Below are 27,580 nucleotides of genomic sequence, written 5' to 3' on the forward strand. Positions count from 1 at the left end.
GTTTTTATGTATGTTTGTATGTATTTATTTAATCTTTTCCCACTTAAATTTCCATAGGCTTCATTGGATAAGGCCAATATAAAAATGCACTAAATAAATGACGTTCCCTTTCAGTCGGTCACTCTCGACGTCACATCGGTGACCGACGAATTGGGATCTCGCTTAGAGAGACCAATCCACTTCGAGTGTAAACTAAACGAGCCAATGCACATTGGCATGCGATGCAGCTGCTGAGCATAAAAAGGCAGTCGGTGCAACACATACCAATATCTTCATTTGTGACGACGAGTTCAACGCGCTCTAGGGAGCTTTTGTGTTGGTGGACGGCGCTTCAGTGGTGGTCGTTCCTGTGTCGAGTGGGTTGCGCACTTCATTTCCCCTGGGCGTTTCAGCACCTAAAAGAGCATTTCCCTGAAAGTGGAATATTTCTCTAAAAGAGCTTACATGGGTGCGTCTTTGTAAAGACGATGGATCGTCTTTTTAAAGATGCCATTTCACCTGTGCGTTTCTGGATGTGGTCGTTACCTGGCGCCGGGTGATGGTCGCTCATGTGCCTGGGCATTACACACTACTGCCACTGAGGTGGCATTCGTGGATGAGTCATGTTCCCATTGCGGGAAGATGACCATCTAGGAGCTGCGGGCCAAGCTCCGTTACCTCGAGGGGGGCGGAGTTCCGTTGCCTCTGCTGCGATCTAGTGTTCGTCCTGGCGGCAGCCAGGCGAGGGCTACTTCGGGCAGTAGCACGGGCGGTCTGAGGGTTACAGTGGTGACAAACCCCTCAGGGAACCAACCCTTTGGGGACCATCACTCCTCTAGCGCTTCGCAACCAGTCAAGCCACCAAAGGAATGCACTGGGCCCTCTTCAGAGAGCGTACCAGCGGTATCCTTCCGTGCTCCTCCTGATGACCGGCTGTCGATCACTGCATCGGAGGGAGAGCTCTCTGGAGAAGAAAATTCGGCTGCGCTGCCGCCCTCCGGGATCGGATCCGGAGATGACAGCTATGCTTTCCCGGGTCGCCGAGAGGGTAGGGCTCAAGTGGAAACCTCCACCGCGTCCCGAGCCCTCGAGGTTGGATGATTGGTTTCCCAGGGTGGCTCGCGCTGGTTCTCAGCGCCCTGCCCCGGTGCCTTTCTTCCCAGAGGTGCATGAGGAGCTCACCAGGTCATGGATGGCACCTTTTACTACCAGAAACCGACCTGCTGGTTCCTCCTCCCTCACCACCCTCGACGGGGGTGCAGCTAGTGGGTATACGGCGATCCCCCCAGTGGAGCGGTCGGTAGCGATGCAGTTGTGTCCTAAGACCGCCTCCTCCTGGCGGGGAAACCCGTCGCTCCCCTCCCGGGCCTGTAGGCATTTGTCTGGTCTGACTGGCGGTGCTTATACGGCTTATGGAGAAGCTGCCCTGTCTGTATCAGTACAAGGTCCTGCCCTTTGGGCTGTCCCTGTCTCCCCATGTCTTCACGAAAGTTGCGGAGGGGGCTTTTGATCCCCTCAGTGAGCAGGGTGTTCGCATCCTCAATTATCTCGACGATTGGCTTATATTAGCGCAGTCTCGGGATCAGTTGTGCAAGCACAGGGACCTGGTGCTCCTGCACCTGAGCCAGTTGGGTCTTCGGCTCAACTGGGAAAATAGCAATCTCTCCCAGATGCAGAGGCTCTCTTTTCTTGGTATGGAGTTGGATTCGGTTGAACAGACAGCACACCTCACAGAGGAACGTGCGCGGTCGGTACTGAACTGCTTGAATTAATTCAAGGTCAGGACAGCGGTCCCAATGAAACAATTTCAGAGGCCCCTGGGGCAAATGGCAGCTGCAGCGGCAGTTACACCGCTGGGGCTGCTTCATATGAGACCGCTTCAGCACTGGCTTCATGGCCGAGTCCCAAGGTGGGCGTGGTAGCGTGGCACTCACCGGGTCCAAGTTACGCCGGCCTGTCACCAAACATTCACCCCGTGGTCAGACCTTGCGTTTCTCCGGGCAGCAGTGCCCCTAGAACAGGTCTCCAGGCATGCTGTGGTTTACACGGATGCCTCCACCACCGGCTGGGGGGCCACGTACAATGGGAACACAGTGTCGGGGGTGTGGACGGGCCCCCAACTGCATTGGCATATCAATTGCCTAGAGTTGTTAGTGGTGCACCTTGCCTTGAACCATCTCAAAGGGTGCTTACGAGGCAAGCACGTGCTGGTCCGAACGGACAACATTGCGACCATTGCGTACATCAATCGACAAGGTGGTCTGCACTCCCGTCGCATGTCACAACTCGCCCGCCACCTCCTCCTTTGGAGTCGGAAGATTCTGAGGTCACTTCGTGCCATTCACATTCCAGGTCTGCTCAACCGTACGGCCGACGAGCTGTCACGAGCTACGCTCCCAGGAGAATGGAGACTCCATCCCCAGACGTTCCAGCTGATTTGGATACGTTTTGGAGCCACTCAGGTAGACCTGTTTGCCTCTCCCGAAACCTCTCACTGCCAGTTGTTCTACTCCCTGACCAAGGGAACACTCGGCATTGATGCACTGGCACACAGCTGGCCGCGGGGCCTGCACAAGTATGCGTTTCCCCCAGTGAGCCTTCTCGCACAGACACTGTGCAAAGTCAGGGAGGACAAGGAGCAGGTCCTGCTTGTGGTGCCCTACTGGCCCATTCGGACCTGGTTCCCGGAACTGATGCTCCTCGTGACAGCCACTTCCTGGCGGATTCCTCTGAGGAAGGATCTACTGACTCAGAGATGGGGCACCCTGTGGCACCCGTGTCCAGACCTCTGGAAACTTCATGCCTGGTGTCACTAATTGTGACATTTTTACTTGTTTCATGGCTGGTAACTTTTCTGTTTTTGCTAATTACATCAAGGAAGCTCCCTGTATTTTAGACTAAAGCTTATATATAACACACATTCCTATTGTGGTTTAGGTTTTTTCTCACATTTCAGTAAATTTATAAACTTTTCACATATTTTCAGGATCTCTTCGCGTTGGATGTGGAGCCCTACCGCTACAGCGGGGTCAACATGACAGGATTCCGTATCCTAAACACAGAGAACAGCCAGGTGTCCTCCATCATTGAAAAGTGGTCCATGGAGCGTCTGCAGGCACCTCCTAAACCAGACTCTGGCCTGCTGGATGGTTTCATGACAGTAAGACGCTTTTACACATGCCATCATGTGGCAACCATACACTGTTTTAAAACTGGGTAACACTTTATTTTGATAGTCCACTGTAGACATTCTCCTAACTATAAGTAACATGTCAACTACATTACCAGTCATTAGATTATTAGTAGACTGTCTGCTTAATATCTGCTAACACTTTATTTTGATGGTCCACCAACAGTCATTCTACTGACTATAAGTGACTTTGCAAGTACATGTCAAATTATTCTGTTAACCCTAACCCTAACCTACCAGTCTATACCTAACTCTAAACCTAACCTAACAGTTTGCTAATACTCTAACCAAAGTGTAGTTGCAAAATAAAGAGGGTAAGTTGACATGTTGTTGCAAAGTTACTTATAGTCAGTAGAATGTCTAAAGTGGACTATCGAAAATCAAGTTGCTTCTCATACAAAGTAACAAAAAGGAACTAAAAAGTAACATTATTTTAATACATATATAATAATTTAACATAGCATATGGTCAGCACACACTATATGTATCCTTGTTGCTACTGAACTTGTATTTAATGTCATTTGTGTTGTTAAAGAAGTTTTAGTTCATGGTTTTCAAGGATGAGGTCATGTGCCGCAGCCTATGTCTATGTCGATGTCTATGTTGGTATCTGTTTGACTTGGCTTTACCATGTGAAAGATGAATTTGTGATTGGACAACAGCATTAGACTTCAGCAATCAAAGCCACTGCTAACTATGCATGATTGCATGGTTAGTTGGATTTTAGTATTTAGCCTTTTTTTTCAGTGACTCTATCAGAACAGAGCTCAGACCGAAACCTCCTTCGGGAAGGATGGGGCTTCCGCAACGTTCCTGTTCAAAGTGGTACGGGTACGTTTTCCCTTTGTTATCCAATCTCACTGAGTGAGTAGTGCTACGACAACAGTGACTGGTCTTCTTGTTGCGAGCCCCAGCCTACACCAAAAAGGGGCGCAGGAGACTCGCACAGGACACTGGAAGGGGCAGCATCCATGGAGCTTTGGTAGGGATCCCAATTCATTGGTAGACACACTTACGCCTTGAAGTGGAACCTGTTCGTCGAGTGGTGTTCTTCTGACCGGAAATGCCCGATCGGGGTCGTGCTTTCCTTTTTGCAGCAAGGGTTGGAGCGAAGGATGTCTCCCTCCACCCTTAAAGTCTATGTCACTGCGATTGCTGCTAACCATGACCCTGTGGAAGGGAAGTCGGTAGGGAAGCATGATCTGGTCACCTACACCAAAAAGGGGCGCAGGAGACTCGCACAGGACACTGGAAGGGGCAGCATCCATGGAGCTTTGGTAGGGATCCCAATTCATTGGTCACTGGCATGACGTCGAGAGTGACCGACTGAAAAGGAACGTCTCGGTTTCATATGTAACCCTCGTTCCCTGAAGGAGGGAACGGAGCCGTCACGTCCCGTCGCCACTGCTGCTGTACCACCGCTGAGCGGCTGGGTCACCAGCTCGGCTCCTCAGCGAAAACCTGGTATCCGTTGCACTGGCTGCCTTTTTATGCTCACACTGTGATCAGCGGTAGCTGGATGCAATCATCACATCCCAATGTGCATTGGCTCATTTAGTTTACACTCAAAGTGGATTGGTCTCTCTAAATGAGATCCCAATTCGTCGGTCACCGACGTGTCGTCGGCAGAAGGGGAAGCCATCTCTTAGCAGAGGATGGCCCACTGGATTGTGGATTGCAAGCTCACTCTACTAGAAGTGTTGCATCCTCCTGGGCGCTGGCTCGTGGCGGCTCACTGACAGATACCCCAACACGTTTGCTAGATTCTATAGCCTTCATGTGGAGCCAGTATCCTCCTGTGTTCTCACCTCAAACGAGTAGAGGCACTGAGAGGTCCCGGTTTAGTGTCGGCTTGCTAAAACTGCTCCAGAGTGTCCATAGAGGGTTACATACGTTACCGAGACGTTTCTTTCTTTTTTTTTTTCCAATGTGTAATCCCCAACAATGACCACCCCAAATCCACTCTGAACTCTATACTGTATAGATTTCATATCAAAGAATTTTGTTAACACTTTAGATTAGGCAACACTATTCACTATTAACTAGTTACTTATTAGTGTGCATATTACTAGTATATTTGCTGTTTATTAGCAGTTATTAAAGCACATATTAATGCATGACCATATTTTAGATCCCTTTACCCTACCCCATACCTACACATAACTATTACAACAACGATCTTGCTTACTGTCAAATTAATGTGTTGCCTAAACTTAAGTGTTATTTAAAATTTCCTACCATCTTAATCAAGGTTTTTGTGAATTGTGCCGTCAGCACAGCCTCAGCAGCTACTACAGGCAACGCATCTCGCCAAACCACACTTACCAAGAGCAGACAACACAGAATGAGCTAAGGGTCCAGCTAAAGGACACATTCTTGCGGTCAAAGAAAGCTGGACTGAGCACAACTGAATATAGAGTTTTGAGACGTGTTTTTTCAAGGTTGAGCTATGCATCACCGATGGTACCAAGCAAGAGATCCAGTGACCAATGATATCCAGCTGTATATAGGTGTACACAAATCCACATTAAAATGCAAGAACATGTTTTGTGTGTACAGCTTTTTAAAATCAGATTGCAGGTTTATTTAGAGGTAGAGCACAGACATTGCATGGATGTCATTCTGTATTGTATTTATAAGCAATGAAGAGAGCTCAGTGTGTTTCAGAAGATTAGAATAGAAAGATAAGAATGAAATCTTCAAATGATTTCAGCTCACAGTGCTTCAGCATATAAAATTATTACAAGCCGCAGAATATCATATAAACAAGAAACGCCATTATTTTCGCCCGCCTATCCTTCGATTCGGTGATAAATTGCACATTTTCAGAGAAAGCATTACTGTTCCCTTGTCTCAAAATGGTTTCGTTCATGGTTCTCAATATTTTTTTCAGGCACTCGCCATGGGAATGATGACCGAGTATTACCACTACATTTTTACTACTCTGGTAAGTTATGTATGAATCTTTATATTGTAATTCACATTCAAAACCACAGTGATATTCATAAAATAATTTGGATTTCAGGCTATTATATGCCCTAAGTAGGAATATTAAATTTTTTTTTTTCCTGTGCTGTTTCCTTTTTTTTTTCACCACTGATGTATTTTACTCTGACTAAGGCCAAGAAAAAATTTAACTATTATTAAATAATTTTTTCCCCTATTGCTTGATATCCCATTTATAGGCCTAAGCTATATATATATATATATATGTCATTCTACTGACTATAAGTGACTTTGCAAGTACATGTCAAATTATTCTGTTAACCCTAACCCTAACCTACCAGTCTATACCTAACTCTAAACCTAACCTAACAGTTTGCTAATACTCTAACCAAAGTGTAGTTGCAAAATAAAGAGGGTAAGTTGACATGTTGTTGCAAAGTTACTTATAGTCAGTAGAATGTCTAAAGTGGACTATCGAAAATCAAGTTGCTTCTCATACAAAGTAACAAAAAGGAACTAAAAAGTAACATTATTTTAATACATATATAATAATTTAACATAGCATATGGTCAGCACACACTATATGTATCCTTGTTGCTACTGAACTTGTATTTAATGTCATTTGTGTTGTTAAAGAAGTTTTAGTTCATGGTTTTCAAGGATGAGGTCATGTGCCGCAGCCTATGTCTATGTCGATGTCTATGTTGGTATCTGTTTGACTTGGCTTTACCATGTGAAAGATGAATTTGTGATTGGACAACAGCATTAGACTTCAGCAATCAAAGCCACTGCTAACTATGCATGATTGCATGGTTAGTTGGATTTTAGTATTTAGCCTTTTTTTTCAGTGACTCTATCAGAACAGAGCTCAGACAGATTTTTCTGGTCATTATTTTAAGACTTTTGCCTGTTATTTACAATTGGTAAGTCATCAAACAGCATGATCTGAAAATACAGTCAAGGTGATAATAGTAGAGTTTGTTTTTAATTGATGCTGGTATGCGCTGCAAGAAGTTGTTTGCTCTGTCTGTGTATAGCACTATTCCCCAGAGAACTTGAACCCACAACCTGCAGGGTATGCTGCGATCTGAAGCATGTGACAAACAGGGACTCTGGTGTAGTGATCTAGTGAACTGTCTAATATCAGCATACTGGCAGTATCTCCGTTCTTCCTCAACAGTGGCTCTCCTATCTGGGAAAAGGGCCAAGATATGAACTCACTAGAGGCCGGGTGAGACGGAAACAGAGGAAAGATGAGAACTCACATACCAAAAAGATCCAGCGTGCCAAAATAACTCTCATGGGACACAACACAATGACACTTCATTGGACTCGTTCCTTTACGTCCTGTTTAGAGAGAAATTTACCCAACTATGATAAGTGAAGTCATGAGTTACTCATGCTCATGTCATTCCCAACCTGTCTGACTGTCTTTGTTCTGTGGAACTCAATAGGAGATATTTAGCAGAATGCAGGGAGACCGTGGGTGCTTAAAGTCATGCCTTGTAATCTAGGGTGACCATACGTGCCATTTTCTCAGGACGCGTCCTGACCAGGATTTCTATATTGCCTAAAATATCTAGGTTTTGGCTTTGTTTGCGTGTGCAGACCGATCGCTTTTCAAAATTTAAGGTAATTAAAAAGGCTCTTAAATACTTGAAATAAGAACATTGGTTGGGCTCATCATGGAGTGTTTTTGGAACAAGAGGAAACACAATGGTCTGACTTTTCAAAACACCTGGTCCTTGCTCCAGGCAAAATTACACAAGTCTGCTGCCTGCTTGACTTCCCAGTCATCTGGCTGTTTCCAATATTATGTCGGTTTGTTCTGGTATGGTTATACAGTAATAATTGTATTTGTTCCGGTCTTTAAAAGGTCTTAAAGGGATAGTTAATTGTAAGGTCTGTTTTGGGCTATGTTTCTTGTTTTCATGTCTTTTATTTTGTAATTTCATTCATGATGTTAGTGTCATGCTTCCCTTGCCCTCATGCATTTCTGCCCTGTGTATGTGTCATGTTGTGATTGGTTGTTCAAATCATGTGTCTTGTTCCTCATTGGTTTCTGTTCACGGTCAAGTCTGTTCATGCCAAGTCCGTTCATGCCATGTCAAGTCAAGTCAAGTCAAGTCAAGTCTTTGTTCATTGTTTGGATTTTAGATTTCACATTGTAAATAAACTGCAGTTGGGTTCATCATCACAACTTGACTTCAGTGGACAGATCATTACAGAATACACGACCAACAATGAACCCAAGTGCAGTTTATTTACAATGTGAAATCCAAATAATAAACAAAGACTTGACTTAACTTGAAACAAACTTGACTTGACATGGCATGGCATGAACAGACTTGACCGTGAACAGAAAAAACAACTCACCAACAGCAGGTTACAACATCAATACATGACGAGAGACAATGGCAACAAGAGGGCTACTAATAGCAAACACTAAGGGTCACATGACAAGAATCAACCAATGAGCAAACAGAACTGAGAACCACATGACAGGACAATAACCATAGTTTCTCCAGAGCGGCTGCAGGAGCGTTGATGACAACACAGCCATTTCACGATCGGCCAGATTCACCACATGACAACTATCACGTGTGTTTCGGGTTTATTCTAACCTTTTCAATTCCAATAATAGCCACAAATCTGTGTTTTTAGAACAGTAAAAGCTTTTTTAATAAAAAAGCTTTTTTACTGTAGTCGCAATGTTATATTGAGTCACGTTTATCATAAAACACTGATGAAAGCATACATTCCCCCACTTTATTAGTATTTAAATAGTATACATTTACGTTGAACTTTATTCTTGAACAGATGTTGATGTATTAAGCAGTATATAATCAGTATATATCTGTTGCTCATGAAAACTTTTCTGAAACGTCTGTATATTTGACAAATAATTGCATTTAATTCACTTCATCTGTGATAGAGTATGCAAACACCGCGCGAGCGTCACTAATGGGAGCAGAAAGTGTCCGGCTTGACGGCTCTGTTTTCAACTCCGCCCCCGACTGCAAGCGGCTACTCTCATTGACTGCCGTCTGTAGCCGTGCTTCAAGTCGAACGCACCTACTGACATCATGAATGAAATTACAAAATAAAAGACATGAAAACAAGAAACAGAACCCAAAACAGACCTTACATTAATCCAAAAAAAGAGAAAACTCTCTTATCATTTACTCACCCTCAAATCATTCCAAACCCATAAGACTTTGAAGATAAATGACAATATTTTAAATATTCTCTTATAATTTTTTTCCATCCATTAGAAGTCCAAGCAAACAAAAGTTTCATGCATCAATAAGTACAAGAAGACAGCATAAAAGTAATCCATATGAATGGAACAATCTATTTCAAGCTTTCTGAAGAGACACAATTGCTTTCTATGATGAACAGATTTAATTCATATATAAACATTCATTGACACACACACATATATAGAGCACGTCAAATATGGTAAATGGAAGCTGAAGCATTTTCTCTTGATGTGCTAGAACCAGTGAGGTTTGTTTTCACATGTCAGGCAAACATGGTGTGCAATTATTTGAACTTCTTTTCCCACACTAAGCTATTATTTCGATATCATCGATTTTAGATTAAGCTGCACATAAATGTCACACTCTGGGTGATTTTAGTTTTTTTTATGGGTGTTGAAAGGGTCTAAAAAACTTTAATTTGCCCTTCTACAAATTAAGGTCTTAAAAAGGTCTTAAATCAGAGCAGAAAGTCTTAAATTCTTACAATCATGACATTGAATGTTGCATGTACTGAAGAAAAAAAAGATAATATTTCCCCTCAATATTTTAATGCTTATCCTGTATGGTAAGGGTTACGTGTTATTGACCTCGTTTATGCTTAAAACAAGAAAATAATTTTTCAATGAGTTATAAAGGGAAAGTTTTTCCTTTGAATTAATTTTTTTTCTGAGCCCATTAGCAGATATTTGTCCTTAGTTTAATCATAAATTAACTTCATTTTGATTAATTTCTCAGAAAAAAAACTTCTTATCTTATGGCATTTTGCTTCTCAATAAATGCATCTTGATTTAAGAATCTTGGAAAACAAGACAATAATAGTGAGGAAGAATATCCATTTTTCAAATGTTCAATTTAATTCAATTATTTTATTTTATTTTATTTATTTATTTGTTGTTGTTGTTATTATTATATATTTTTTCCAGTTTTATCAGAAGGTACAGTAAAAGTGATTTACATAATCTTATGGTTGGAATCTGAGTTTTGTTGTAAAATTAATTAATAATTAATGGAGATCTGTTGGAAATATTTTCAAATTTGAAGTGCTGCTAATACAACTTGTATGCTCCCCTAGGAAGTTACATTTGGAGAACATGTAGATGTACTGTGTTCCCTTCAATTTATTCCTTAAATTGTCTTTACTTGGTCTTATAGCGCTCTTAAAAATGTCTTAAATTTAACTTCAGTCAAAAACCTGCAGAATCCCTGATAAACTGCTAAATGGACCAGACTTTATGCCAGTAGTCTATTATCTCTAGGTAATGAGACTCTTTTTTTTCTTCCATGCAACCAAAACAGATGTGAATCACACGGCTGAGTTAAAAAAAAAAAAAAGTTCTCCATATGACTCATGTGTTATGTTCCATGTCTTCTGAGGTAGCCATTGACGTAAAACCTGACGTGACCTGTCTTGAGTTGTCGAGTTTGAATGTGCACTAAGATGCATGAGGTTTAGCAGATTTGATGTGACATAGTTGACTTAAATTTGTTCTTCACACAAATCCATTGTATGGCCATAGAAGAACGATTTGGAATACAGTTCACAAGTTGTGTGGATCATTATTTTAACTTTTATATTGCATTTTTGGAGCTTGACAGTGTGGATTTTCAAAAATCATGCATCTTTGGAACAGTATGAGGGTGAGTAATCCTTGAATAATTTGAAGAAAGATTCCAGTAGATAGTGAACTATATAGAACCACACACACACATATAGACACCTGAAGGGAGGCCAGCTGGAAGGTAAATGTCCCCTTTCTAACAGTCGATTAAAAGACTCAAAGCCTTTAATTAGCTGACTCAGCCTGTCTTACAGTACAGCTCACAGTAACTCATCAGTCAATCTTCACTCATCAGCTCAGAAAAAGGACAAACTCTCGCCATTTAAGGCTGTCAATCCACATGTCAATCCCTTTTAGTTGTAACATGATTATTTAGAAACCATAATGGTCCAGGTTTCCCTGAGAGCTGCATTTGAAGGCGTTAATTAATCAGCCAAATGGCAATCACTCAGAGGCTAATGCATATTGACACTGTGAAAAGTTTCCGTAAATGTTTGATTAGCAGTTTCACTGGTTCACTATATTTATGGTTCTGTCAAAGCTTTATATTGAACGACTGTAACATATTGAGCTGAGACTGAACTACTTTGAGAAAAATTCAAATTGTTTCTTTTTACACTTTAATTTTAGCTTTAGCAAATTTTAAAATGTTATCTTTAGATTTAGTTGCATATTGATGATGTGTATTGCATACAATACTAGCAAGCACTTGAGAAAATTGCAAGCGCCACTGCAACACAACTTCCAAGACTCAAGATGTCAGGTTGCTATTAAGAGTGCTTGTGAAGAAGAACAAGAAGTTTCTGTATTTTAAAACTTAGTTTCATCAAATAAAACGTCTCAGGTTACTTATGTAACCATGGTTCCCTGAGTAGGGAACGAGACACTGCGTCCTCTAGGGGTCGCTATGGGGAACGAATCCTCCAGCGGCTCACTCTCGTGCACAACTGACGATCGCAAAAGGGAAACCCCCCTTCAAACTCATCGACCAGATCCACCTGCGATCCCCACGAGCTCATTCCCTTCCGTGCCTCAGCAGCGGGTTCCCCATAGCGACCCCTAGAGGACGCAGTTCGAAGTTCCCATGAAAGGGAACAGATACGTTTTGTTTGAGGCATTTAGTAGCATATAAACAAACTGTTAACTGAAGGAAAGAAGTTTACAAAGTTTCCATTAAAATATTGTCTGCTTTCTGTACAACAGTTTTTGGAGACTGCTGCACCATAATCTGAGCACTTTTTTTCCCAAGAGGAATTTTTTGTTGTTGTTGTTTCACATATGAATCTATTATTACGGTATTGTGGATTTCATGTTGCTGGTAAGTTTTAGTCAGACGTTGTGCAGAAAATTAAGTGCCTGGCTCACCTGAATCAACTGTTTAACAAAGCAGTGCTTTCTTGAAAGTTTTTTTTTTTTTTTTCATTTAATGATTTTTAAGTCTCTTGATGACCAACAATTCTGTAAGCTTTATTTATTTATTTATATTTTTAAATGCAAATACTAACAACACTGTTGTATTATTATTTCTTGATAGGGCCAGTGTTTGTGAGATTCAATTATGGGTATTGGGATATCAAATTCTACATATTTTCTCTTTGGACAATAATTAATCTTCGTTCGGTAAAAGGCTGCCCTGAGTCATGGTTTAACATGGATAATGAAAATGACCTAACAAGGTCCTCAGACTTATTAGCATAATTTCCTTCGGTGCTAATTGCCATAACTTCTGTCTGATTTACTTGGAGGGAGCTCATCTACAGGACAACTCATCATTGAGCAGAAAAAACACCCATTCATGGCTGCAGCGCCAGTGTCCTTGGAGGTTTATTTAAGGAGACAGAGCAGAAAAAGTGTCCAGATAAAAGAGTCTTTACTGGGACACCAACAGGGATGGGAACGACACTTTAGAAATGTTACCAGTAAAATGGCACTTTTTTATTGTATATTATGAGACAATCATGGTGCCATCAGATATGAAATGCTCAGAAGCCTTGGGAAGCTTCTTCACTGTAAAACATGTTATGTGATATCTACTTAAAAAAAAAAAAGTAACAATATTACACGTAATAGTAGTTTTTAAAGCTTGATTGATTTAATAGAATCTACCTGAATAATCTACCTGAATAAAACACGTAAAATCTCCTAAATTATTAAATCTATGACACAAGGAATTTAATATTAGTGAAATGTGCTCCTTTATTTTAAGTTGATTCCTAAAAGTCTGTGATTTTGAGTAAGGCCTGTTTGTATTTCATTTTGAGTTATTTGGTACAATTTAAAGACTGTATACAGCTAAACAGCTCAAGTAGGAAAACAGATGTTTCCCTTCACTCAAAAACACATAAAATAGCACTTAATTTCAATATTAACTCTCCTTATCCAGCCATATGCAAAGCATGCTGGGAACTAACAATCACCACCAAAATAAAACTGCATAATTGAGCTAATTCTCTTAAAATAAATAGGTAGCCTTCTTTCCTTAATTTTATCAGCTTAATCAGTTCCTAAACTCAAGCCTCAAAACTGCTTGTTTCCTTAAAAAAAAATATGGTTATATGGTAATATGGTTTTATTAGTGAAATGTTCTCAATATTTTCTATACACACTGAACCAATGAAAATATACACAATATGTTTAATTATCAACTTCATTTTTAAATGAAAATTACAAGACCCATGATTCATTTTTACAGTGTTGAAAAAAAGTTACCCGCAAGATAACTTCCAAAGATAGTGATGAATGGAGCTGAGTAGTGCCGTCAAAAGTACTGGTACAGAATCTATTTTAGTGTTCGTGCTTTGAAAAGTTTCTATTGACAGTATGTTTTACTGGTATTGATACTGACTACACCAACTACTGTTCGGTAAAAGTTTGTATCTTGACGTGATTAGAATTGTAAACAACCCAGTCAAAATGTTAAAAATTCGTCATGGAACAAGAGATGGAAAAAATGTAAGTAAATAAATAAATACATAAATAAATAAATAAAAGAAAAAAAAAATTGAATGAATGAATGAATGGTGTAGTTGCACAAAAATTACACACGTCACCATTTAAGCAGTTTATTTGGCATGCGTAAATTCTGTCTGTCTGTATTAGGGGTGTGCAATATTTATTGTTTATTTATTGTTTTAACAATATGCAAACTGACATTATCGAGTATGCCACTCACTTTGCAAAAAACAAACAAAAAACATCTTGAGAGTCTAAAAGCATTCACTACGTGATGAAACCTATTAGAATGCAGTTATGCCCCATTAATTCAAGGTATGAAAGCAAAAAAAAATATCTCAGTATATATATTTTTTATATTTATAAGATATAAGATAAAAGATAAGTTAAATAATAGATAACAGAAAAGATAAGTTAAATAATAACCCAGCAAGAGTGTATTTTTTCTGAATATTAGCGCATGAGCGTGATTGAAAATGTGGTATTAAGATTATACAGCAGTTAAAAAAAACATGAAGTTAATATTGAGTGAGTTACATTTTAGACACACTATTGTCTGTTTTTTTCTTCTTTCTGTTTTGCTGTTGAAAATTGTCCAAAACAAAGTTGTAGCAGAACATTTGTTCGTCTCAGAGCAACACTGTGCTGTTTCGTTATTTCAGTCGTGGCCTAATGGTTAGAGAGTCAGACTTGTAACCCGAAGGTTGTGGGTTCGAGTCTCAGGTCCGGCAGGAATTGTCGTCGGGGGAGTGAATATACAGCACTCTCTTCCACCTTCAATACCACGACTGAGGTGAGAGCCTTGAGCAAGACACCGAACCCCCAACTGCTCCCCGGTCAGCACAGCAATATGGCTGCCCATTGCTCCGGGTGTGTGTTCACAGTGTGTGTGTGTGTGCACTTGGATGGGTTAACTTGAGGAGTTGCCAGCTTTCTCTGATCCCATTAGCCCCCTCCATTCCAAGGTCATGACAGTATTGCCTAGAAATAATTCCTGTTTAATGGCAATCCCTATACCCACAGGGCTTTAACACATTTAGGTTTTCTGGAATAATCCAAGAGCCCCAGAGAGAAATGACTGAGCTCTCTAGCCAGAAATTATTGAAATGACTCCATAATGTGTGGGTGCATGTGACGACGAGCATGTGATGTTGCATTTGGCAGGGACATTTCTTCACTGCGCCTTGGCTGCATCTTCATTGCTGCAAGATGAGAATGTCTCTGTAAAGCTCTGGTATTTGAGAAAAACCCCACCCTAGCTAGCCCCTTTAAGCCATGGCCGACTGCCTCCTCCACGGATAAGGATGGTTGGTTGGTTTTGGTTTGGATCGAGGAGCTGAGATTTGGCTCAGACCTGGACCACATGCTGTTGGAGGTATTTGCACTGCGGTTAGGTTGACATGAGGAGGATCTAACACAAGCATTTTAGCTCAACCCGAAATACTGAGCCAGCTTTTGTGCACCTGAACCATGCAGTAATCTCCAATCTTTCTGTCTTTGAAGGTTTTTCGTAAAGCAAGTGGCTTTTTTTGTCCAATTCTTGCAAATGGATGTATTCTAAAATTGCAGCGGTTTATTGCTTCTGTTCCAAATCAGTGAGCTGCTTTACTGTCTACTGTTTACACGGGCAGCTGTCTTCCTAACCAAAATGGAACCTCATAAATTATTGATTTGAATTAGGCAGCAAATGAGAGTTGACTTACAATTGATTCCCATTGAGTTTTATATCATCATGTTGCTAAGCTAAAGCCATGATACTCTAATGCATAAACATAATTACATTATTACATGTATTTATATTACATTATAATGTTGGGTGAAATAATTAATTTTACTTAGTTTAATTGTGAATTTTATTTCCGAAGTGAAGTAAGGAATAATTAATGGGCCATTGAAATGTTGAAAAATAATGAACACCTGATGTAGTAATGTACCTCGTTTGTGCATTATTTTTCAATATTTCTGCTTGTACCACAGCTAACCCCTCAAGACATCGTTCAGATATTTCATTTCAAGACATTTGTCAGGTGTTTGTCCTTAAAACGCTCTTTTGTGTAGGTCTAATTTCTTGCGCATCTCATCCCAAGCCTCCGCTGCTAATTCCAAAACGCCATTTTAGAGCTAGTAATGGAGGCTTGAGCCATTGATATGAGCCAATGTCATTTAGCTTTTTAGTTGTGAACTAATATTACTGAAAAAGGATGGTTGAAATGTCTATTGGGCAGACATTTCACACCTGTGCAAAAACATTATACCAGTTGTATTGTTATATCAGACCTGTGCAGGTTACATCATGCAATACCTTTTACATTTAAACTGCTATTTCTATTTGATTGAACACTTAAAAACGACTTTAGTTAACGTAACTTAAGTTTTCTTTAAAAAAAATGTAAAGTGATATTAAATCATGAAAATTACCAAAAGAAGCACATTTTAAGTTATCTACACAGTGCTGTTAACTGTACCATTTATTGCCAAGACATTTTCTTAAAAATGCCATTCTGATTACTTCAGTTCTTCATTAAGCTCATAATATAAAATATAACATAATAATAGAATAGAATAGAATATATAATGTGAAATGTGAAAAAATGAAGCTACATAGATCTACATATCCCAAACATTGCAATTTTTTTTTCTAATTTAATATAATACAATTAAATGGCTTTCCCCACTCATTTTGCATCTTTTATCATGGCATTTTATTTTATTTATTTATTTATTTTTTCTGGGTGGGTGCAACATCAGAAGTGTACAGCTTAGAGGGAATAGTACCCAACACTTTATGAAATGTGCACAGCAGGGATGCATCTAATGAAGACGAAACAGCTCCAGTCGGATGGGAGTTTGCATTTAGTGTGAGTGTGTGTTTTTGTGAGCACCAATCCGCTACTGCAATATGTTACCTGTAATTTTTTTGGCAAGCAGTTGTTGCTGATATTATTAGTGTCTATCCCGCACACAGCTCACACACTCCACTTTCGATTAGTATCGCAATTTTCCGTGGCTCATGTCACTATTGCCATTGCCTGTGATGCCTTAAAATGCTGTCTAAGTAGGCAGCTTACTTGTTTTTGGAACAGTGCTTATGTTTGTGCTGGCGGTTTTACATTTAACCCACTCACAATTTCATTGAAACTGCTCATTTTTGAGTTGCAGAACACAACGAGAACAACAAAAACGACATGAAAAATGTGCATTCCAGGTTCCGCCGGATTGCAATTATGTGGAGTTTTTTTTTTGATTGTGCTGTCACATGGAGGCTGATCCGACACATGAGGCTAGATTACTCCGACTCCGAGCCCTGCAGTGTAACCATCAGGTATCCAGTAAGACAAGTGTCTCTGGAGGCAGGTAACACCACAGACAGGAGCCATCATGTTGATTTTGGGAAGCGAAACAGTGCCATTCCGTTCCTCCCCTCTTTACTCCCTTCTTTCCCTGAGGAATTCTTGCGGTTGCATCCTCTTCCTTCTGGGAGACACAATGTGTTGCTTCTCATTTCCACAAAACATATCTCTTCTCTAAGCACCACAACAAAAAAACATCCCTTTGTCCTTCCCTGAAGTGGAGAGCATTGGGTATGTCTCTCTTTCACATTTTTTTTCTTTTTTTTCTGTTAGGGTGTTATAACAAAAAACAAAATAGCACAGGCCATTCGAATGCTCCTAGGAGTTTGGGAATATCAGCGTGTTATAAGTAGAATGATGAAGCTTCCCAGTTACTGAGAGAAGGGTTGTTCTGTCGATAGTGCACTGGTTTGGGCTTTGCTTCAGTCAGCACCTAAAGCCATCATTAGATCTGTGGCTCTGACTGCTGGTGGACTCACTCCACTTGTTCTCTGCATGTTTAACTGTCATTGTCATGATCTATGCCAGCTCAGCAGCTGATGCTACAGGGCACTTCTGGGTCTGAGTTCATGAACAGACCAGCAGATGGGAACGCAGTATTAGCACTGATCTAGAACCTCCCTCTGGGACTAACATCTTTATAAACACATTCCAGGACAGAACCCTTTGAGTAGAACTCTTGAAACAGTTTTGTATTGCCATCTGGCAATTTGAAAGAGCATTTGAATTTGAAAAACGCATTTGCATTTCAAATAAGGCAAGCATCACTATTAATATCAACCCAGGCTCATTGGAAAAATGTGCCTGTGGCGACATTTCTGCAAAATTATATAACTGTACGTTGCTTCTTGCACATTTCGCGACATATTCAAAGTGAAATGTCCTGTGAGCGATGATAAAAGAGCATTCAGTTTTGTCTGAACTGATATTGTGGATGTGGCTACATTTTATTATGTTGGTTTTCGTACATTGCAAGGCAGTTCAGAAATTAAATGTCTAGTGCACCTGGAGAGCTACCGTCCTGCAGATTTCAGCTCCAACCCCAGTCAGACACACCTGAACTAGCTAATCAAGGTGTTCAGGGCTACCTGATAATTACAGAAAGGTGTATTGGATCAGGACAGTAGCTCTTCAGGAGCAGGGTTGGAGATCCCTGGTCTAGTGAGTCGTGCTAAAAGGTTAATGCTCTATTGCATTTGAAAATAACATACCCTAAACTAAACTGATAGTGTTCACAAAAGCAAATGTGAGACAAAAATGGATTTGCTGAAGGAACCATGGCATTTTTATTTGCTTCTACAAGTCTTTGAGCTGTTTTCATGTCTCGTGTTTTACGGAACTCGTACCCAAGCACTCCGCATCACAAGTGTAATGCTGTACCAGGTGAGCAACCGAGCAAGTTTACAATGGCAAAAAAAAAAAAACATTCATGTGGAGCTGGTTATGTGATACAAGCATGAAAATGTAATAGTTTGAATGGTTTCTACTCTGCAACGTCATGACTGACAGCTCAGGTGCTGATTGTGCTTTGTATGAAGGTTTAATTAGAGTTAGAAAATAATTTAGTGTGACTTTAACAGCCATAATGTAAGTGACAATGGATAATTTACCTCAGTTCTTGAAAATAACTAACAGGAAACAAGAACGTTCAAATTCTAAACTTTACGTGAACAAACTGATGTATTCCATGACAAAGATTGTATTTGTCTGGTATTTTGGAAAAAAAGTAAAATGTTTTATTATTTGATTATATACTTATTCATGTCATTGCAAGACAGATAGTGCTTGCAGATAGAGAGCCCGCCCACACACTCTTCTGATTGTTAGTGATTTGTGATTGATTTTCTAACATCTTGCAGATATGTTGTGTCTGGTGTAGACAGACCAGTTGCTTGTTGCTATAAACCTAATGCATTCATGTCTGATTAGGACACAGTGTTAGAAACATAGCAATTGTGCATAGCAATGCTACAACAACCACCAGGAACACTCAACTTGCAGTGCCCTAGCAACTACTCAAATCACCTTAGCAACCACCTAACCCTGTCCTAGCAACCACCCAGATAACCCTAGCAACCACGGCTTTTTAATTGACTGTGTGTATTAGCCTGCCTACAATGTCTTCTGTTATTTTAGACTCCATTTATAAGACTCCATGGTAGACCATTTAAAAGCATGTCCATTTATATGACTCACAAAGGAGCTCTGTTTAATTGGCGAGGCCATTCTTTGAGTTTTGGAAACTCATTCATGGCTCCCAGAAGAGGAGTCTGGCCATGCATGCATTGGTTCATGGTCACTTAGATATGGCTCTGACCTGTCATATCTTTGCAAAGAAGGGAGAAAGATTTAAAACACATAGCTGAATAAAGGACAAAAAGCTTCTATTTACAGAACACTACCATGAATTATATGCCTTAGAGGTGGGCGATGTGATCTTATGTCACAATAAGATTGATTTTATTTCACAATAACAATATATATCATAATATAGTTATGTTAGTTGCAATCTTTACTGTATAAATGAAATATATGTAGATTCTTATTAAAGCTACAAAAGTTATTAAGTCAAGAGCAATGAGTGATTTTCTCTTTTTCTATTGTTGCTTGAGTAACATTGAGGACTGCAGCAGGTTTATTAGGCTTCTGTTACTTCATAACCTTCAAGACGCAAAAATTTCCAATTTCCAGTTTGGGGACTTTCAAATATAACATGATGCTTTTAAATTTGTGTTCCAAATTGATTGTCATTTTATGTGTTGTTATTGCGCTTTCTTTGACCCCACATTGCTCATAGCGGAATAGATTCAATATTAAACGCAGACACTCAAACACTAGTCTGATATCACTCTTGCCCCCTGGATTTCATATTTTCTTCTGTTCCTATTTTTATTATTTTTTTCACTTAAAATATAAAGAACTTATGTAATCGTATTAATTGGCACATATTACTAGCACTGCTGTAGAACACAGAAACAAACATTTTCAAAACGCAAAATGGTGAGAACTATATATACATATCCAACAGGGGTAAAAGGAAGTTGAGACAAGAACTTATGGGATTGTTTCTTTGTCTGATGATGGAAATTTAGAAACAAATCAATCTTAGGGTGCGTTCACACTTGGCATGTTTGGTTCGATTAAAATTAACCCTGGTGCGATTGCTCTGTTATAGTGCGGTTCATTTGAGCATGTGTGAATGCTGCCATCCGAACCCTGGTGCTCACCAAACAAGCGGACCGAGACTGCTGAAAAGATGGGTCTCGGTCCGCTTCCAAACGAACTCTGGTGCGGTTCGAATGATATATGAACGCAACACGGACCAAATACTTCTAAACAAACCAAAAACAGGAAGTAATGACGAGATATTATGCGACATGCTTTGACGACGCGGTGTAACCAAAACAAAATGAGCAGAGGGCAAACGTGGAGCAACGATGAGGTAAAGTGCCTTTTATGAGCTCCTTGTGAGTTTTCAGGTGGTGAAAATAAAATTATATGTACACATAAGAATATGTACACGCTTAGTCCAGCAGACGGCATTAGGTGTGTTCGACTTAAAGCGGCGCTGAGCAGACCGATCAGTTAATGGTTGCTTTGATATCATACACCCGCAGCGCCGCTTTACGTCAAGGCACCTTTTGTTTGGGGTGTTCGGTGAGTTCCGTCACGATATATACGTCATTCAAGCTGACCAATCAGGTTGTGAACGTATCACTATGCCTTTAGGTTTGGTGTGTTTAGGTTCGCTGTCAAAAATGCAAATGTGAACGCTAAGTGGACCAGGACCAAATGTATCATTTTTCTTTTTGGTCCGGACCAAATGAACCAAACGAACCGAACTACAAGTGTGAACACACCCTTAGTAACTACCCATAACACGCTATCAACTGCATGGCAACCACCTACAGCACTCTAACATTGTGGTAGCAACTTATGGGCAAAGTGGACTCATAAGGCTATAAGATTAAAATTAATGAATATTGTGGTAATCTAAATGTGTAAATTGTGGAATGTAATGATACAACCATCCAATGGTCGCTGTTGTGTGTTGACTATCGTTGTAAGTAGAATTCAGTTCCTCAGATTAACCGTTTATGACACTTGCAGGAGTAATGGCAGCATGCACAGGCTGCAGTTTTCCATTGGAAAGCTGTGAATTGCTACAAAAACAAAATATAATTATTGGATTGCATCTCACTCTCAAATGCACTGCGAATATGCATAAATACAAACACTCTCATAAATATGAAACCTTATTTTCTGAGAAGTTTATTTTAAAGTGAAGTGCAATACAAAAACTTGTTTAAACTTCTGTGAAATAATTTGAAAAGAGTCTTCAGGGGATGTCTCCTGCCATAGATCTGCTGGATTACATATTTAGAGTTGTTGATGTCTTTTTCTTTACTTGTATTAGTAGTTTTGTATATTTAAATCAAAATGGTTGTTTAGATAGTAATACAATAATGTTTAAGCAATAAAATTATCCAAGCAAAATGTTAAAAGTCATGAAATATCCAATTAATTTCTTTGGGGTTACAATAAATAAATAAATGAACAAAAACACAATAACAAATACAATATTAAAATAGTTTAATTTAGTGCAAAAGAAAATTTGCTTGGCCTTAACAGCCATAATGAAAGCAACAATTGATAATTTACCACAGATCTAGAAAATAACTTATAGGAAACAAGAACGCTTAAAATGTGAACTCTATGTGAACAAACAAGTGTATTCCATGATAAAAATCGGTCACCGAGTGTTTATTTTGAATAATGTTAAAATGGTCTCATTTTTTAAATTAATTTAAGTAATTCTCCATTTTGTTGTGCGACAGACAGCACTTGCATATAAATTGTAGCTAAAAAAAAATCATGCAGTCCAGTTTTTACAGGATCAAAATATTTTTGAAATGTTTCAGTCCAAAATGTCAGATTAGTTTTGAAGCTAAATTTTCCTCTTTCAGAACGTGATGTGACTGTAACATCATACACAAAGCACAGTAGTGTCTACAGCATATGTTTGAATGTAATTACAGTGATGTCGCTGATGTTTATGTAGTTGTATGTCATAATGTACATGAGCCACACTTTTCAATTTTCCATCTGTTCTTTTCAGAATGATTCTTGTGTGCCTCTTGGCTTTAAGCTGCCACTTATATAATCAATATAGATACAACCGATATCAGTCTGGACAGTCAATACTAAAGATGGTAAATGAAAAACAAAATCAGCTAGGAATCAACTATGGGTGTACATGTATGCACATTTCTTACTCTGATGTTAGATGTTAATCATATTTCATTAGATGTTGATGGTATTGCATTAGATGTTACCTTTAAGCCTTGGAGACATATTAATATATTCATACATTAACTTCCTTTTTCTTTAGACAGAATCATATTTCTATTAATGTTCTACTAAATTTGCAGCTATTGGTAGCCAGTGCAAATTGATAAACAGAGGTGTGACGTGAGTTTTAGCAATGTGGTCTGAGAAAGTAAGCTGGTCATCAATCATAACGCCAAGGTTTCTGGCTGTTTTTGAAGGAGTTATGGTTGATGTGCCTAACTGGATGGTGAAATTGTGATGAAACGACGGGTTTCAAAAGCAGCGGACAGATCCAGCAAGATAAGTATTGAAGATGCGGATTGGAATCCGCTCTTGCCAGTCTTAGGACATCAACAACTGAGAGCAAGGCAGTCTCGATTGCATGTCCACTTCTGAAACTAGACTGGATGCTGTCAAGGAGGTTGTTCTGTGTGTGAAAGGCAGAGACTTGGTTGAACACAGCTCGTTCAAGTGTTTTAAAAAATTATTAAAAAGTTACAAAGTCAATTATACATCATTCATATTATGTTATCATATCGCACCTAGATATGATTTTTATCAGTACTATTGTTGTTTCTTTTATATTTTTGTATAATGATTGTTTCTTAAGAAAATGTTATATTATTGTAAATGATGTATTGAAATGATATTGTTAATGCTGCCATTGCTGCTGATATAGTGTTAAAACATAAATAAATAAATAAATAAATAAATAAATCATATCATGCCTAGATGACAAACTCTCACATTCTGTCTCTGTATAACTCAAGCTTAGAACCTTAAAATTAAACATTAAATTAAAATTAAGCTAACAAATTATGACAGTATATGGTTCATTTTTGGTAAATTTTTGCCCATGCATGCAGAAATGTGAAATATACGATTTCAGCAAATATTCTACATTTAGTCAATGACTAAACATTTTGAATTAATATTCAGATTTAGTATTATAGCGTCTGCAAGGGATTTTTCTAGTATTAAACTGCAATTAATGAAGCCTGATCGTTTCAGCCTTATACATGCTGTCTCATTTTATTTGTTTTTTGTAAACTTTATAGTTTTTAAGAAATGTATTTTAAATTAGATTTTGGTTTAAATTAGTTTTTGTTATATTTGCAATTTGAATTCTGACTGTTTCTTAAATAAATAAGTAAATAAATATATAAAACCTCAGCACCCGAAGTACCCTCAGCAGCACTTTTGATTTTCTTCTGAATGCCTGTGGGCGAGTTGGAGACATTACTTCAACTGTTGACTTGTTGAAGAGAAAATGAACTGCTGTGAACTGATCGACCCTCGACAGCATGTAGCTGTGTGTTTAAAGAGAGTAGGTTTACATCTTAAAATAGTCTAATATGTGTGATTATAGCTTTATTAACAGAGCTATGTGAAGCTTCATCTGAGATGCTTTGCCAGTAGAGCGCAACAGAAAGCTATCAAAGTCCCATTCATTTTCTATGCGATAGTGATTCTTAATGATAAGCAAACTCATTTGGGAGTGGTGACTTTCCACGTATTCCCAACTTCTGAGCCTGCTCGCCTGAAGTTATGGTTGATTGCTCTTCGGCTGGATATCAACACACCCTTTAACATAAACTACGCCAGAGCGCGTACACACCTCACGCACCGGATGCCGTGCGCATGCTCAAGGCAGTTGGACATAGTGGTGTATTAGAAGTAAAAAAATATATAAATACTGTTCGGTTTCTTGCACAAACCGATCGTTTCGTGTCTTAGGACATCAATGTGTCGTCATGAACCGCAGGGTTTAATTTGGATTTGTCTGTGCATGTTTTTTTTACTCTCAGAGATTTTGTTACTATTGCCATGCATTATAAGACTGATAGACTGCAACAGTTGGAGTTAAAAATCATAATTTTTGTTCTACCAAAGAAACAAAGTCACCTACATCTTGGATGCCCTGGGAGTAAGCAGATAAACATCAAATGTTCATTTTTGGGTGAACTATCCCTTTAATACTTGATCAAATACTTGATCAGTTTGTACTATTTTCTGATTATTTTGATACATAAAATAATATATATTTGTTCAGTAAACATAGTGTCTTAAAAATATGCTAATTTTTATTTATTTTTTCATTTACATTTTTTTTTTCATTATTCACCCGTAATAATTTTATATGAATTTGCAGGAAAAATAAATGTGATATTTTATTAAATTATATGAATAATACATTTAATTCAGCTTAGTAAATAATATTGACTGTGTCAACAAAAGGAAAATTCCAGCTATTTATTATCATGATGATTATTGTATATTATACTTTTACATATTCTTTAGTTATTGAAAAACTTACCTTAAATAAATCTTAAAATCATTAACAAGACATTTTCTCAAAATATATTCGCTACCTTTATCTATTCTTATTTGCTACATGAATGAACATTTTAAAAATCATTAAATATTAGAACAAATTAGTGAAGAATCAATTTTGCATCGCTGCCCACAATCGCTTCAAGGATCAGCAAAATTTGCACGTTCTGAGATGAGTTTTTGTGCCAACTTGTGGATTGGAGGAGGATAAAATCAAATGCGTCAAATACCCTATTTCTGTAGAACCCAGTGTAATGTTAACTTAAAAAATAAATAAACATTTAATTGCAGAATTCAAGACCACCCACAATCTTCACAACAATCAAAGTATACAGGGGATGCTGACATCTAGGCAATACTGGTTTCAGCAGTGATGTTGCCGAATTGCATGCAGAATTGCTTTTCGTCGAGATAAACCTATGAGTGAATATTTTGAAGCAGGAGAACCAGCTTTCCTTGGAAATCTGTAATGGAGTTGCTCCTGCTGGGAGTAGGTGCTTGTCTCCATTGTTGTGTCAGGAAGCACAGACATACATTACAAACGCAATGGTCTATTGTAAGCACACAGTGCCGAAATGCTCACGGTAGATTAGATAACCCAGGGCTCACTCACAACAACACTCGGGCCATGAGGGGGGGCAATGACATTACGGTTGTGGCAGAAATACAGATGACTTCCCATTTAACACTCCATTGAGCTCCAGGTTATTCCAAGTCCTGACTGGAGCCGAGATGCTGGAAGTACTTTTCAGCAGTTTTTTCATCCCCCCCCCAAGCCCCCCGCCGCCTCCTGCCTCACCCTCATGGGACGCCGAATCCATTTGCTCACAATAAAGAGCAGGAGGTTATTTTGTTGGGTCTCTATTGGACAATACCAATGTGTGTGTGAAGTAAAGTGTGTTTGGGAGGTTGAGAGCAAGCGAGCGAGCAGAAGGAAACAGAGAAAGATAAAAAGAGGGGAAGAGAGAGAAGCCAGAGATGATAAAAGCCCAGGAAAGTTGGTACAACAGGACACAGTAGCAGTGTGAGCCGCTGCTCTCCGGCCTTTTTGCCAAACAAAGAGCCTGCAAACTCAATTAAAGGGCAGATTTCCCTCCGGATGAAGGGCGATGTGAAATTATCCCTGCCTGTTAAACCTGTCACTTCATTTCACTCTAATTATTACCTCTGATCCCCAGGAACATTTAGCTAATTGTTTTTCTCTCTTCTCCTTCATAATGCTTAATGTGACATCAAGAAGCTGCTTTATGGCTTAAGCCCTGGAGTCCTTTCCATAGCGAGAGAAAAATAGATTTTCTGTGTCTCTAAACTGATATTAGTGTGACAATGTCGTTCTGTTTATTTCTTTATTTAGTTTATTCATTATATGTGATTTTGCGTTTTGCTGGAACTGATGTTCTGGTGTTGAAATGCCAAAAGTTGTTTCCATCTCATGTGTTTGAATATTTAATTTTGTGTTATGTATTAATTTAACCCATGATGCTGCATTTAATTTGAAATGTTTTAACATGAATGGCTCTGGCATCTGTAGTAAAAGATTAATAAAGGAATAGTTCACCCAAAAAGGAACATTTTCTGAAGACTCACTCACCCTCTGGCTATCCAAAATGTAGATGAGTTTGTTTGTTCATCAGAACAAATTTGGAGAAATGTAGCATTCCATCACTTGTTCACCAATGGATCCTCTGCAGTGAATGGGTGCCGTCAGAATGAGAGTCCAAACAGCTGGTAAAAAAAACATCACAATAATCCACAAGTAATCCACACCACTCCAGTGCATCACTTAACATCTTCTGAAGTGAAAAGCTGTGTATTCTGACGGCACCCATTCACTGTAGACGAGGATCCGTTAGTGAGCAAGTGATGTAATGCTAAATTTCGATGAAGAAACTAATTAATCTACATCTTAGGTGGCCTGAGGGTGAGTACATTTCAGCATTTTTTAGTTATTTATTTATTTTTATTTTTTTGTGTGTGTGACCTATTGATTTAACTAAAGGCAGGATTTGAGGACATTTTAATGTTGGCTTGTCTGAGAGTTTAAAGGCTATGATGGCTTCATGTATGCTAAATATTTATACTACTCTTAAAAAAATAAAAAAGGATGGAATTTATATGACTATTTTCTTGTGTCCTTCAAAAAATGATGTATTTCATCAGCTATTCTATGATGAAATAAAAGGCTTTTGAATGGCCGTCAATGGAGAAATATGCTTTTTGCCTCCGTATAACTAGTTATATCAACTTGTGTCAGAAAAGGCTGAAAGTCAGTGCAGAGTTTGGTGGATGGAGTTAGAGTCAGCCAAGTTCATCCAATAAATTGGGATTTGTCCAGCCAATAAACACAAACTGGTCTCAAGATGCTGCCAGCTTTGTTTTGTTGGCAAAATCCACCTCCGTTACTAATTTGAAGTATTCTGTGACACTTTGACAGAAGCAGATAAATTGAAATCAAACTATGAATGAATTAAAGGTTAGGGAAGAACTTGAAACTGGAGGTGCAATTAGTTGTTGATTTGCAGACTGTGATTACAAAGTGAAGAGAGAATGAGCGGTGCTGATGCTGAAGACTGTATAGATGCTATGTCTCCTGTAGACAGAAGGGATGAGACTTTCAGTATTTATATGGATTTCCATGTTTTCTGACCTGAGAAGCATTACCCATGTGAATTGCAT

At 39.0% G+C, this 27,580-nt stretch overlaps 1 protein-coding gene across 1 annotated transcript in view; it reads left to right on the forward strand.

Moving 5' to 3' along the window:
• The first annotated feature begins 1,285 nt into the window (after positions 1 to 1,285).
• The window catches only part of LOC107667969 (glutamate receptor ionotropic, kainate 2-like), a 139,550-nt gene continuing 113,255 nt past the window's right edge, over positions 1,286 to 27,580 (forward strand). Inside the window, exons 1-2 of the mRNA XM_016459703.1 lie at positions 1,286 to 1,417; positions 2,966 to 3,139. Of these exons, the coding sequence (XP_016315189.1) occupies positions 1,286 to 1,417; positions 2,966 to 3,139 (306 nt within the window). The remainder of the gene's footprint in view (positions 1,418 to 2,965; positions 3,140 to 27,580) is intronic.

Source organism: Sinocyclocheilus anshuiensis, unplaced genomic scaffold (assembly GCF_001515605.1).
Source record: "Sinocyclocheilus anshuiensis isolate Anshui unplaced genomic scaffold, SAMN03320099.WGS_v1.1 scaffold2987, whole genome shotgun sequence".
NCBI classification, from domain to species: Eukaryota; Metazoa; Chordata; class Actinopteri; order Cypriniformes; family Cyprinidae; genus Sinocyclocheilus; species Sinocyclocheilus anshuiensis.